Source organism: Medicago truncatula, chromosome 5 (genome assembly GCF_003473485.1).
Source record: "Medicago truncatula cultivar Jemalong A17 chromosome 5, MtrunA17r5.0-ANR, whole genome shotgun sequence".
NCBI classification, from domain to species: Eukaryota; Viridiplantae; Streptophyta; class Magnoliopsida; order Fabales; family Fabaceae; genus Medicago; species Medicago truncatula.
In genome coordinates, this window is record NC_053046.1 from 25657273 (window position 1) to 25670923 (window position 13651).

The window sequence follows — 13651 nt, forward strand, 5'->3', positions numbered from 1 at the left end:
CTCTACTACTTAACTACAAAATTGCAAAGGTCGTTTTTAACCCTAGTCCTTAAGTTAATAAGTTGTAGTCATTACTAACCCTAGTCATTCACTAAATGCAAAAGTCAATATTACCCCTAGTCTTTAACTTAATAAGTTGTCAAAGTCATTTATTAAGTTGCTCTACTCCTTAACTAAAAAATGGCAAAAGTCATTATTAACCTTATTCCTTAGCCAAACCCCTATATAACATCTGCATCTTAGTATAAACAACTTCTTCATCGATTTAAACATGAAAAGTGTTGGAAATATAAACACATCTAACCCTAATAGATCATATTCAACAGCTTCTTCTTCAAATGTTACAAGAAGGGGAGCAAAATGCTTTTGTGGTTATCATACAGTTCTATTGACTTGTAAACAGAGACCAACTGCGGGTAGACAATTCTGGAGATGTCCACTTTGGATGGTATTTATTTCTCCATTTTATTCTTCATTAAAATTCAATTTTTCATGTCGATTTCTATTTTAATAATTTTGTTTTTTGTGGATTAAAACCCAGACACAACAAAAATGTCGCAAGTTTATTTGGCTTGATGAAAGTGGATACGAAAACATTAACGAGGATGAAGATCTCCAGACTCGAAGTGATGTTGGTGTTGTTGATCTAGTGAAAGAACTTGTGGAAGATGCACACAAGAATAAAGAGAAAACTAAGAATAATAAGAAGAAGCTTAATCTGATGAAAAAGAGGGGAAATATACTGCTGGCGTTGTTACTAATCATGTCTTTATAAGTTTAAATGTTGTATTTTTTATGATGTTGATGAAGTAATTTTAACCAAAACTTTTCATTAATGAAAAAATTATATAAAAGTATCTTTAACTTTTTATTTTATTTTTGACTTTACGAATTCTTCAAGAAAGAAAAAATTGTTTCGTTGCCAATTCCAAATTGCAAAAAGTTAATTATTTGGTTGCCAATTCCAAGTTTATCTATCCTATGCAACAATGCATAGGTTGCACCAATAAATGCAAAATTTATTAAAAAAAAGAAATAGAATGATTAATAGGAAGGAAGAAAAAACCATTTTGCAAAAGTAGTAAATGACAACTATAAAACTAAAAAGATATGACAATATCAAACTAGGAAGATGAACTAATACAAAATGACGGTTAAGAGGATGAAGATGAATCAGTTACACTGAATTGAGATAAATTCTCAAACAGTTTTGATGACATCTCATTTTATATTCCACACTTTGTAACGTCCAATTTTAAAGTTTTAATTATTGAACGTTAACGGAAAATATGAAGAAATTTTTTTATAGAGAAATAGGTGAAAAATTAATTATATATCCTTTCATAAACAAACTTCGTAAAATTGGAAATTCATTATTATACATTCAAAATAAATCATAAATGGTTAAAATACTCAAAACTGGGCATTTAGTAACTACAACCAAAATCAGAGTAGTAGTTACTAATATTTTCAATGTTTTCTTTCTCTAAGCATGCAATATTTGCAAAAATTAGATGATCATCTAAGCATGCAATATTTGCAATGTTTTCTTTCTCTAAGCATGAAACGTTAGATGATCATCAAAACTGACTTGGAGAGCCTATGATAGGTTGAAGTGGAGCTTCATTATAGACACTCTGAATGATATCGGTCTTCCTTGACAATGTATTGTTATGACTATGCATTGTATCTCCTCTCCTAGTATAAGGTTTCTTTGGAATGAAGAGGCTCTGGAGGAATTTAAGCCATCTAGAGGGATTAGAAAGGGATGTTATTTATCTACTTATATTTTTTTGTCCTCTTATCTGTAAAAGAGTAAAAGTTGTTCTTTCAAGTAAAAGAGTTCTATCAAGTTTATACTTGACAAGGTGGACTAAAGGCTAAGCAGTTGGAAAGCCAAGACTCTCTTTTGCTGGTAGACTCACTTTTGCTAAATTTGTGATTCAACAACTTCCTAGCCATGTTGTGCAGTCTACTATGGTTCCTATGCAAATTTATGATGAGGTTGATAGAAAAAGTAGAGGTTTTCTCTAGGGTGACACTGAGCTCGCACGTCCTATCTCACGGGAGAAAGTTTGCACTCCTTAAAAAGTTGGTGGGTTGGAACTGCGTACCGGCACGATCTATGAACCAAATGTCTGTCATGAAAGTGAGATGGCAAATTTGTAACAGGAAAGATGATCTTAGGATGGGAATTATTCGAGATAAGTATCTCAAGGCCGTATTGATTCTTTTTTTGTTTTGTTGGAGAGGCATACATAAGAATTGGAACCATGTCAATCAAAATCTTCATTGTCGTCTACGGAATGGTCTTAGAGTAAAATTTTGGAAGGAAAAGTGGCTATCTTACATGGATAAATTGGAGGCTTGTTATTCAACTAATGTAAATGGAAGAGGCAGCCTATTTGGTGAGCAACTTCCTGCATGACCAAGGAGGATGGGATGAGTTGAAAATGAGATATTTTTTGCCGTAACAAATATGCAACAATATTCTCCCGTTGGGTGCGCCACATTCAAACAATGGTGACGATAATGTGTGGTTTGGATCCTTACAGATGATGGAGGGTATGAGTTTCTTCATAAGGCTCTAAATTGCATGCATAACAAAATTTTCTCAATCATTTGGAGCTTGGAAGTTAGGTAATGACTACGGTGTTTGATTTAGAGGTTTACTAAAGGATTTATTCTTACAAATTCTGAAATATATATGAAACACCATATGATTTCACCGAGTCGTCAGTTATGTGTTGATGCCACAGAAACAACTTCACATGTGTTGAGGAACTGCAAGTTTGCCAAACTAGTTTGGGATAAAGTTCTAAATCAACCTTCAAATAGATTCTTTGGATATGATGATCTAATGTCTTCAATTGAGTGGAACATTGCTGGAAAAAGAAACTCTTCTCAACAACGGGAAATAACATTGTTTGTGGTAACAATGGATGCATTTGAAGATCTAGGAACCAATACATTCTTCTTATAACCGTGAGACTAATATTGAAGCAATATTCAAGGAAATTATAGTTACAGAAGGCAAGAGATATTCCAATTGCATCAATTGAATAAGTGACTGCAAACGGATACAATTTGAAATTTGAACAAGTCTAAGGGAAGGTTGTTGGCACTCGGCAGCCCCCGATTCAGTGGAGGCTTTGAATATTATGCAGGATGTGTAATTAATCATCCTTGTTGGTCAACGGAACCGCTTTTTTGCAGAAACGAAAAAAAACCAGAAATAGAATGATGAAGAAAATATCGCAGAAATGAAGAATAACAGAACCAGAAAAGAATACATTAAAATAAAGCACTGCAGAATTGTGCAAACAAAACAGAAATGCTAAAAATTGCAGCAAACTAAACTGATTATTATGCAGAAATTTTAAACCAAGAACGCAACAGTGAAAATATCGAAGAAATTAAAACCAAGATTACGAGAGTCGAGAGGAAATGAACACGCAAATAGAGTAAATAAGATTGCATTGTTCAGTACCAAAATAATTCCCTTCAAAGGTTTAACCCCAAGCATTTTGGGCAGTGTGAAAGATTTGAGACATTACGAAATTTGTGCAGCTCATAGAAGGCATTTAACCAAACATACAAATGATTTAGCATACAACCTAAGTATTATTTCTGATCTTAGAAAATCTAACCTCAAACCATCAAAATCAATGCATAATTGGGAATTATATAAACTGAAATGCAATAATGCATGAGGAGATAATAAAAACCTTTAACAAACAAATAAATGAAAATAACTACAATTTATTTATCAAGCTACAGATTAAGATGACCATTAATTAGTAATGACCCATGAAGTAGGTAATAATCAGAACAATTATAAAATAAATATCATAAGTATAAATTAAAATATAGTTTTTAGTTGAATCTCATGTTCAAGCGATATCGCATCACTACTACATTCTAACATTAAGAATAAGGTGATACTAAACTTTCAACGCAGACTTCTAGGATGAATTTAAACTGAAAATAAGAAAACTTTACAGAGCCATTTGTAGAATTGTAAAAAACCAAGTTCCGGGTCGAATCCTGTGTAGACTTCCACGTCACTAGGCCATCCTCAAAAATATGCATTACATTGGCAAAGAAATAATAAGATGGCATGAAAGGAATAGTGAACAATTTAGTCCAAGACGCTTTCATCCCATATTCCTTCATTATCCAAACATCATTACTAGAAATCCAGCACAAACAATTCCTGAAAACACTCAAGTGCAAAGTACGTGAATCTATTGCTCTATAATCATAATCAGGTAGCAAAACTTTTTTATAAGACTCGTTTCCCAAATCAAAAGAAGCAATAAAACGTTGACCTTTACTATAATCTTTAGAAGCCAACCAATTAATCGCGCCATTCACATATTTTCCCGATTTCTGCTCCACAATGAACCCATCATATTGGAACGTCTCTTTAATGTCTTTCCAGATATTGGTACCCACATTATGAAGCACCTTTACATCAGTTTTGTTATGATCCCGAAAAACAACCACCACCTTGTAATTATCAGAAATAGGATCATGGCCGAAGCCGTGCATCTGAAGATTATAACCAGTATGTTGCAATTCAAGTGGGGGCAATTCCTTGAATTTTCTAATGGAAGGGTTCCACAATCGATAAATAACAAAGCGTTCATAGATATGATATTCGGCAACACAGATGATGCCATTGCATGAGCCAACATTGTAAATAGAATGGTTGGAAGCAATCTCGTGCTGCGCGATTTTGTTGCAGGCTACGTCTTTGGTGAAAAGAGAGTCGAGAGGGTAAGACTTGATAATGTACTTGTGTGAGAGTGAGGAGTAGGCTAAGATGTGGATGAGGCATGTGGTTGAGAAGAGAAAGTGCTTCTTGGCGAACTTGGGATCAGAAATTAGAGAATTCCACCACTTGCACACACATCGAAATTGCATGAGGGGTTTCACGGGGAGCCTATGGAGAATTTCTGGAATGAGATCGAAAGGAATAGTGGGAAGTGGCGATGAGTGAAGTGACGATGAAATTAGGGTTCCTATCAACTGCTGTGGCTTGGTGGTGATTGTTTTCTCAGTCAGTATTGGAGAAGAAACGGTATCGTTTCTTTTGACTGCCTTGTTTGCCATGTTACTGTGTATGGAACTAAGAGGGTTAACGTGACCGATGTATCCAGATCTGTCATCTATACAGTCTTTTTTTTTTTTTTTTTAACATAAAAAATAAATTTACGCACATCACATCACAAACCCTTGTACTTATCTCATCTCTGTAAGTGACATCATATTATTTATTTTTTAAGTCACACATATTTGTATTTATCCTTTAAGTACTTAACTTTTAATCATATCATTGTACTTCTCTATAAATAGAGATCACATGTAAGATAATTGTACATCAGAAGAGAATATTAAAATCATCTTTCTTTCTCTCTCCTTCTCTATTTCTCTTTATTTGTATTCTTATTCTAATAGTTTTATAACATCACGAGCTTACCAACTAAGGGATGCAATTTGTCTTAATCTACTTTTTATGTAATCTTTATATATAAAATTTAACCCGTAAGCCAATTTTTAACCTAATTTTAACCTAGATTTTACGATGACTTTTACGTTATTACCCCGTGTTCAATTAAACCTGTTTATTTAAGAGATAAACTTTAAAAATCGTTCCTCCCATTCCTCCTATTCCTATAACAATTTCCTCCTATTTTGTTTCCAACACAACAATAAACAGATAAACATACAAAAAGAAAAAAAATACAATTTCCTCCTATTTTGTTTCCAACACAACAATAAACACATAAACATAAAAAAAAAAAAAAAAATCACTCTTATTAACAAATTCTTCCTATTATTTCCATTTAATCAAAATGTTATTTTCAAATGTTTCTAAAATAAAAAACAACAGCTCACTACTAAATCCAATCCAATCCTATTTTCGCTCCTAACAAATTCCCTTTTTAAAAAAAAAAAGAACCTAACAAATTCACAAATTCAAATTCCTGTAAGTTTGTTGCACCTTTTCCAATTCGTGTGCATTAATTAAGGGATGATTTAATCAGAATTTGTTAGGTTTTTCAGTATATATATCAGGCTTCCCATTTTTGCGATTGCAAAATTCAAATTCCCTTCTAATATTAACCACGACCCAGACTCCAACTCCCCACAAATTTAGCTGTTTCCAAAGCACTTTCACGTATCAAATCTTCTAAAGCACTTTCACGTATCAATTCTTCTTCTCACTATAAATGTGTACCATACAGAATTGAATAAAACACATCCTTATTTATCCCTTTAATCATTCGTTCAGAGAATTTCTCCCTTTAATCATTCATTCAAAGAATATCAAGTGGTAATATTGAAAAATGTTGTTGTCGTATCACCGTTTAACGGGTATATCTGATGCTATGGTCTGATTTTTGCGTATGTTTTCATGCTTAAAGATGTTTTGTAACACTTTTTATTTTTACTGTATTGATGCAACAGGTCCTTTGGTTAAGCCAATTTTTAACCTAGATTTTATGATGACTTTTACGTTATTACCCCCGTGTTCAATTAAACTTGTTTAATTAAGAGATAAACTTTAAAAATCGTTCCTCCTATTCCTCCTATTCCTATAACAATTTCCTCCTAGGCTTCCCATTTTTCGATTGCAAAATTCAAATTCCCTTCTAATATTAACCACGACCCAGACTCCAACTCCCCACAAATTTAGCTGTTTCCAAAGCACTTTCACGTATCAAATCTTCCAAAGCACTTTCACGTATCAATTCTCTTTCTCACTATAAATGTGTACCATACAGAATTGAATAAAACACATCCTTATTTATCCCTTTAATCATTCGTTCAGAGAATTTCTCCCTTCAATCATTCATTCAAAGAATATCAAGGGGTAATATTGAAAAATGTTGTTGTCGTATCACTGCTTAACGGGTATATCTGATGCTATGGTATGATTTTTGCGTATGTTTTCATGCTTAAAGATGTTTTGTAACACTTTTTATTTTTACTGTATTGATGCAACAGGTCCTTTGGTTAATAATCTAGATTCATATAATGGAGTGTTTGTTGTTCCATCTTTTTGCTTTATTTTCAGTTGTTGAATCAAACATTTGATTCTTCAGTCTTGCTAAATTCTCTTCATAATTTTAATCTAAGCATCCAGATTTTAGTCTCTTTTCAATTTGGACTTTCTTTTTTTACGGCATCTGTCTCTTATTTTCTTAATCTTGATTTTACAATTTTTCAGATTCTCCATTGTTGCAGTTTTACTACGATGTCGATATTATGATCTATTTCCGTGTTCATTTTCTTTTAATTAAACGTAAGTATGCATTCGCTTTTCTTCATTCCTTCCTTCGATAGAATGCCGTATTAGCTTTGTTTAGTCTTCCCCTAAATGAAACAAATAAACAATTTATTGAGGGATTTAAGTGTCTTCTTTTATTTTGTTTCTTTATTTTTGTGTGCACAACTCAAATAATACCTATCTTGAAGTAAAAATCATGTGCAGTTGCAGGTCCTCACAATGCAACAATTGCTAATGTTATTAGTGGGTGAGTAAGAGTTTAGTCTCTTCATTTGGTAAGGAGATTTTATAAATATAACTTTCATTTGCAATATTTAAGATTAGAACTCAGAAAATATACATTGATTTGATTTTCACTTTGTGAAAACTTCTAGCAGGTGATGAAAAGTGATCATGCTATATTTTATAGAAATTATATAGACTTAACTACAAGGGATTTGTTTCTGTCTTTTAGTTGGTTAACAATGTTTTTGTCCCGCATTTTGTTCTCTTAGATGTTACACTTTTTATTTGTTAACATTTAATGCCTTCTTTATTTTAATTTATACCTGTAAGTTCTTATCAATTGATAGAAATGTGACAACATAATATATTTAGTGTATAAAACGTAGGACATGCTTCGACAGAGGGTATGAATATGAACCAGGCATTTAACTGCATGTGTGAATATTAACTATAACATAATTTGCATGTGTGAATGTTAACTATTATATTCAGATAATATTTTTGAGATTTATTTCTCTTGATAATCCTCTTTAGGTAAAAATTATTGTCTTCACTCTTTTCTAAACTGCTTTGCTGATTTGTTGTTTTGTAGTCATAATAATATTTTTTATTAGAGGCTTTATGAATGACAATACCAATTCTATGGATAACACTTATCCGTAGAGCTGGTCTTCATGAACACACATGAGTTCTCATCATAGCCATACAAATAGAATGTTCCCTTTGAAAAATTCTTGATATTGTGGAGGATATAATGCAAATTTAATTTTTTGTTGATTAGTTTAAAGAATTGTAAGCTAAATAAAACAATCCAAATATTGTTGTTAATTCTTCTTCTTTGCTCATTGTGTTTAGCATTTCATTACAGGAAAACAATTTACATAGAATTTCTTAAGGTGCCTGAAGCAAATATAAAGGTCTTCTATTTTGTTTGTGGATTGAGATAATGCAAAAATTTCAGTTGTTTCTAAGCGTTATTGAAAGTTAAGGATATTTGATTTATTTTTTCAACCTATAAAAAACTGGTGTTTTTGTCTTATGAGGAAAGTCATGTGCATGGGCCTACTATTCAACTTATGGTGCTTTTGACACAAAAACAATACAACAAGAGGAATTGTGATTTTGAAGGCTAAAAATCTTTCTTTTGGGTCCTTTGAGAATAGTTGATTTTTGTTTTGAAGGTTTATTATTGTTATTTAGGTATGAGTGGTTTTCATGTAACATAGGTTTTTGGAATCAAGTAGTGACCAATTTGTATAATGTCGATTCTATTTGCACTTGCAAATTTTTTAATTAAGTTTAGATGATTACAATGACGAGAACCAATTGTAATTTTGATATGTGAAAGATTGGAAATAGAATTTTAGATCCCTGTCGTTGTCTAATTTTTATTTTTTAATATTCGTTTGTTTCAACTAAACGATTTCATGTCATCTCTTACTTTATTTTTTGAACTTGCGTAAGTAAAATGTATAATACTCTTCATCTTTTATTAGTCGAAATGACCCGTGCGACGCACGGGTCTAAAGTCTAGTAAGTTTAAATTTTAGAGGTTCATGGAGTTAGTGGTTCGCCATTTAGGTTTTTATTATAAATAGTAGTTTCCAAGCTGGGAAATAGGTCGCAAATCATATATAGAATTCTACAACACTCAAACTACGGGCGTCTAGGGAAACGAGTTAATACAGAGTGTATGTAAACTTATTTGTAGACTACCCCTTTTATTTTAATGCAATATATTTTACCTTTTCCTTGAGTTTACGTGCGTAAACTTACTTTTATCTTTCTTTTATTTGCTTTATTTTAAGCTTTTACTTGAAAACTTAAACTTGTCGAAAGACAATGCCTTTTACTTCAAACCCGTCCTGCTCTCTAAGTAACCTGAGTTCACTTCGTGGCCTTTCAAACCATTTTCCTATAGAAAATCCTTTGCACAACGGTCTTGATATTTCTAGTTCGATCTCGCTTGTAATAATCAGAACTAGCCTCTGTTTGCCAAAATCACAGGCAAACAAATTGGCACGTCCAGGGGAACCCAATTTATGCAATTGATTTTCAAAAACTTTTTCAAAATCAAAAACCTTTTTCAAAAACTTTTTTAAAAATCCATCTCTTTGAAGAGTTTCGTTTTTAGAATTTTGTTACTATTTTCGGGTAACTTTTTTGCTATGCTACAGCGAGTAATTCATATCGCTAAATACAATTATGATATGTAAAGGAATACAAACTACATCCTACAAAATAATCAAAACTAGGTGCTTGCATAAGTTATCATCATCAAGAGAGGTTTCTGAGGTCCATATTCATTCATCTTGTTAGTCGCATATTCCATGTGTCATAACCTCAATGAAAAGACACCATAACATAGAAGTAAGATAATACTCAACAATTAAAAGAACAGGACATGGATCTTATATTTCAAGCACCATTCCATCACCACGGAAGACATCATTCCACAAATGCATTCATGTAATAAATTATATTTCTAAGTTCTAACAAGTTGAAATACCACAACGTATTCTTAGTTCTCGCAAAAACGAAAATACCAGAAACAGAACGATGAAGAAAATATCGCAGAAACGAAAAAACCAGAAACAAAACGATGAAGAAAATATCGCAGAAACGCAGAATAACAGAACCAGAAATGAACACATTGAAATAAAGCACAGCAGAAATGTGCAAACAAAACAGAAACGCCGAAAATTGCAGCAAACTGAAGTGATTATGAAGAAATTTAAACCAAGAACGCGACAGTGAAAATATCGAAGTAATTAAAACCATGATTTAGAGAGGAGATGAATACGCCAATAGAATAAATAAGATAGCATTATTCAGTAGCAAAATAATTCCCTTCAAAAGTTTAACCCCAAGTATTTTGTACAGCGTGTGAAAGATTTGAGACATTACGAAATTTGTGCGGCTCATAGCAGACATTTAACCAAACATACTAATGATTTAGCATACAACCTAAGTATTATTTCTGATCTTAGAAAATCTAACCTCAAACCATCAAAAGCAATGGGAACTATATAAACTAAATGCAATAATGCATGAGGAGATAATAAAAACCTTTAACAAACAAATATATGAAGCCTGGAATTTATTGTAAAATTATTTTAGCAATATCCTAGCGAAATAGTTTGGAAACATAAACTTTGGAAGACTATATTGCTACGAACTAATTTGGAAGTAACCAAGAATATATTATTATTATTAGTTGCCAATTAGCTAAGAAATATTTTGCCAGAATCCTTCAAAAAAAAAAAATTGCTATATAATTTGTAGCTCAGTCCATGCTACGGACTAGGGTGTTCGCGGTGCGGTTTGGTTCGGTTTTAAGCATAAAAGTCATCCAAACCGCGAGATAAAAAAGCATATGCTATTTGGTTTTGAGCAAAATAACTCAAATATTGCCAACTTGTTACCAAATAAACATAGGACATTTTATTTTGATGTTTATATGATAAAATATTAGGTAAAACTTATATCAAAATAGGTAAAATTAAGAAGAAACATAAGCATGAAACAAATTATTGGGAAGTAAAGGAAACAAATTCAGGAAATGAATTGAAAGAGATGGAAAGGAATTAGAATCGAACCCGATGGTACAACAATGGAAAAATCAAATCAAAAGAGATTATTCTTGAGCTAAGTAATTGGGAATATTCATTATTTTTGCGGTTTGGTTTGGCTTGGTTCAGTTGCTGAGATGCAAACCGAACCGAACCGCGCAGTTCAGTGCAAAAGTCATCTGAAATCATCCGATCCAAGTGCGGTTTTTTGCGGTTTCGGTTTGGATTGGTTTGGTTTTGCGGGTTTTTATTGAGTTGGTTTGGTTTTGAACACCCCTACACGGATAACCTAAAACTTCAGCTAAATGTGTTTTGCTACAGATTAGCTACGAATTAGCTACCATTATTTTCGTAGCATATCATTGATTTTCTTGTAGCAATCCCCTTTGATCAATCTCATTATAATTTGTTTGAGTCACGATACTTTTATTCAAAGAGCGCAGATCAAAAAGCTAAAAAATGAATTAAAACAAAATTATTATTTTTTAATATTTTTAAAACAAAAAATTTGTATTGGATATATAAGTTTTTAAGATATTGAATGATTATATTTGTATATTTAATTTCTTAACTTGTCCTCCAAGGATACAAGTCAACATTTCCTTTTTTTACACAATGCAATTACTAGTTACTAATTTAAAAATAAAACTAAATCTTTCTTAATAATTAGGCAATCGAAATTTAACATAAATTAACAATGAAATTAAAGGTGTTACAAAAAACAATAAAATAAAGTGAGGAAACATTCCTTCAAAAAAAAAAAGTGAGGAAACATAATATTTTTGCGTATAATATGTAACATAATTATTAGAAATTAAAAATAAAAAAAATACCATATTTAAAATCACACAGTCTTCTATATTCTGCCATGAAACTTTCATGTAAAGTAATTAACAATATGAGAATTCATGGACAGCTCTGATTAACCCTAGAAAACCCAATACACATAAAAACTTGTAGAACTAGTAGTAGTACTCTAGAATAAGTAAACCCTAAATAACTGCATAATTTATGGAGACGGTGTATTATAGGGTTCTTCAATCCAGCTAGCAATCTCATCTTCGTCAACAGATTCAGCATCAACATCAACATAATCAGCACCAACATCATCAAGAAAATTATTTGACTCAAACTCATAAAAGTTAAAATTTGAAAAATCAATTGCTTCATTCATATCAAAATCAAATAGTTGAAGGTCATCAAGGCAACCAAGATCATCCAAACCCTGCCCTAAACCATCAAATATTAACCAATCCGATTCAAGCAATGTCATATCCGAATCCTCAACGACATTCGGTTTCTGTACCAAAAGACTTAGACTCTCAACAATAGGTTCATTACATGAAATCTTAGCCCTCTCAACCAATTTAGGAACGCGATTAACTAAGCCGGGCGAAGATGAAGATGAAGATTTATGTAACATACCAATCTTTGATTTTTTAGAAACAACATTCTTGAAACTCTTGCGGCTCTTCTCATAAGCCAACCGCCGATTAGCAATGACTTGAAATTCATGTCTTTTAGTTTGATATGCATGTGAAGCCGCTTCAGCTGTGTCAAAGGTTCCCAGCCATTCGCGTGTACCCTTGAATGGGTTACGAATTTCAGCAGCAAATTTACCCCATTTCCTCATTCGAACACCTTTATATTTGCAAGAAGGTTGTCTAACTATAGGTTTTGGTTTTGTACGACTCTTATTCTTATCCGTCACTGTTTCAACCGGACAAACAGCGTTAATGGAAGAATTAGGGATGGCAAGTTCAAGCACACATCTCTTCCTCTTACCTTGTTCCTGGACATAATGATTTTCTTCATCTGATGATGAATCTGTTGCATCTGGGTCATCATAGATAATTCTTAACCTTCTTGTTCTTTTGGAGACATGTGATTTGTGACTTGGTGGACCCATGATAACCGGAAAATTAACAATAATAACCTTTTTTGTATGAACTCGATGTTCGCAATTGCAGATACTAATCTCTCATGGTGTAGAGGATGAGATGAGAAGCGAAACTCCCCTTCAAGAGTTTATATAGCAATAATAGTCTTCCTTCACAAGACTCCTTAGAAGACCAAAAACTATTATAGGAAACAAAGTGAAAAAGGAAATCAAATAAATACATATTTTTGAATAGCATCAAGTGAAGATTCAATTTTAAAGAAAGAGAAAAATATTACAGAATATTTTTATATGAAAAAATCCCCGTGGCAAACGACAATTCCGTGAAATGACCTGAAACAAGAAAATTAATCAGAAAAATAAAACAGAATCAAATATTACATTTATAAAAAAATAAAAAATTACAATACACTAAGTCAATAAAATTAACAAACCTTATGATCCTCAAATACATGGAAATATCTGTGTTGACTAGTGAACTGAGTATCATACATGAAAAATCTCCAATCACTTCCGTGTTAAACCCAGATTCTGATGAATTTCTCAAGGAAATCCCAATGAAAAAACCTTTTACCTTTTCTTTAATTCTAAAACAATAAAACAAGTTTTCAGATTAAAATATCATATACATAAGGTTCTGTACATATTGTTGTA

The 13651-nt window shown here is 32.1% G+C and overlaps 3 protein-coding genes across 3 annotated transcripts; 1 reads left to right on the forward strand and 2 right to left on the reverse strand.

Annotated features, from left to right (window-relative positions):
* Window positions 1-271: 271 nt before the first annotated feature.
* LOC112422113 (uncharacterized protein At1g43920, Chloroplastic-like) lies at window positions 272-775 on the forward strand. The gene is made up of 2 exons (XM_024784863.1): window positions 272-448; window positions 542-775. Exons 1-2 carry the CDS (start codon window positions 272-274, stop codon window positions 773-775), a joined length of 411 nt encoding a protein of 136 aa, XP_024640631.1.
* Window positions 776-3927: 3152 nt separating this feature from the next.
* Window positions 3928-5118, reverse strand: LOC11411209 (F-box/kelch-repeat protein At3g23880). Its single transcript, XM_003614646.1, has one exon. It carries the CDS (start codon window positions 5116-5118, stop codon window positions 3928-3930), a length of 1191 nt encoding a protein of 396 aa, XP_003614694.1.
* A 6988-nt stretch (window positions 5119-12106) lies between these two features.
* On the reverse strand, window positions 12107-13006 carry LOC25494767 (ethylene-responsive transcription factor ERF118). The gene has a single exon (XM_013598518.1). It carries the CDS (start codon window positions 13004-13006, stop codon window positions 12107-12109), a length of 900 nt encoding a protein of 299 aa, XP_013453972.1.
* Between the last annotated feature and the right edge of the window lie 645 nt (window positions 13007-13651).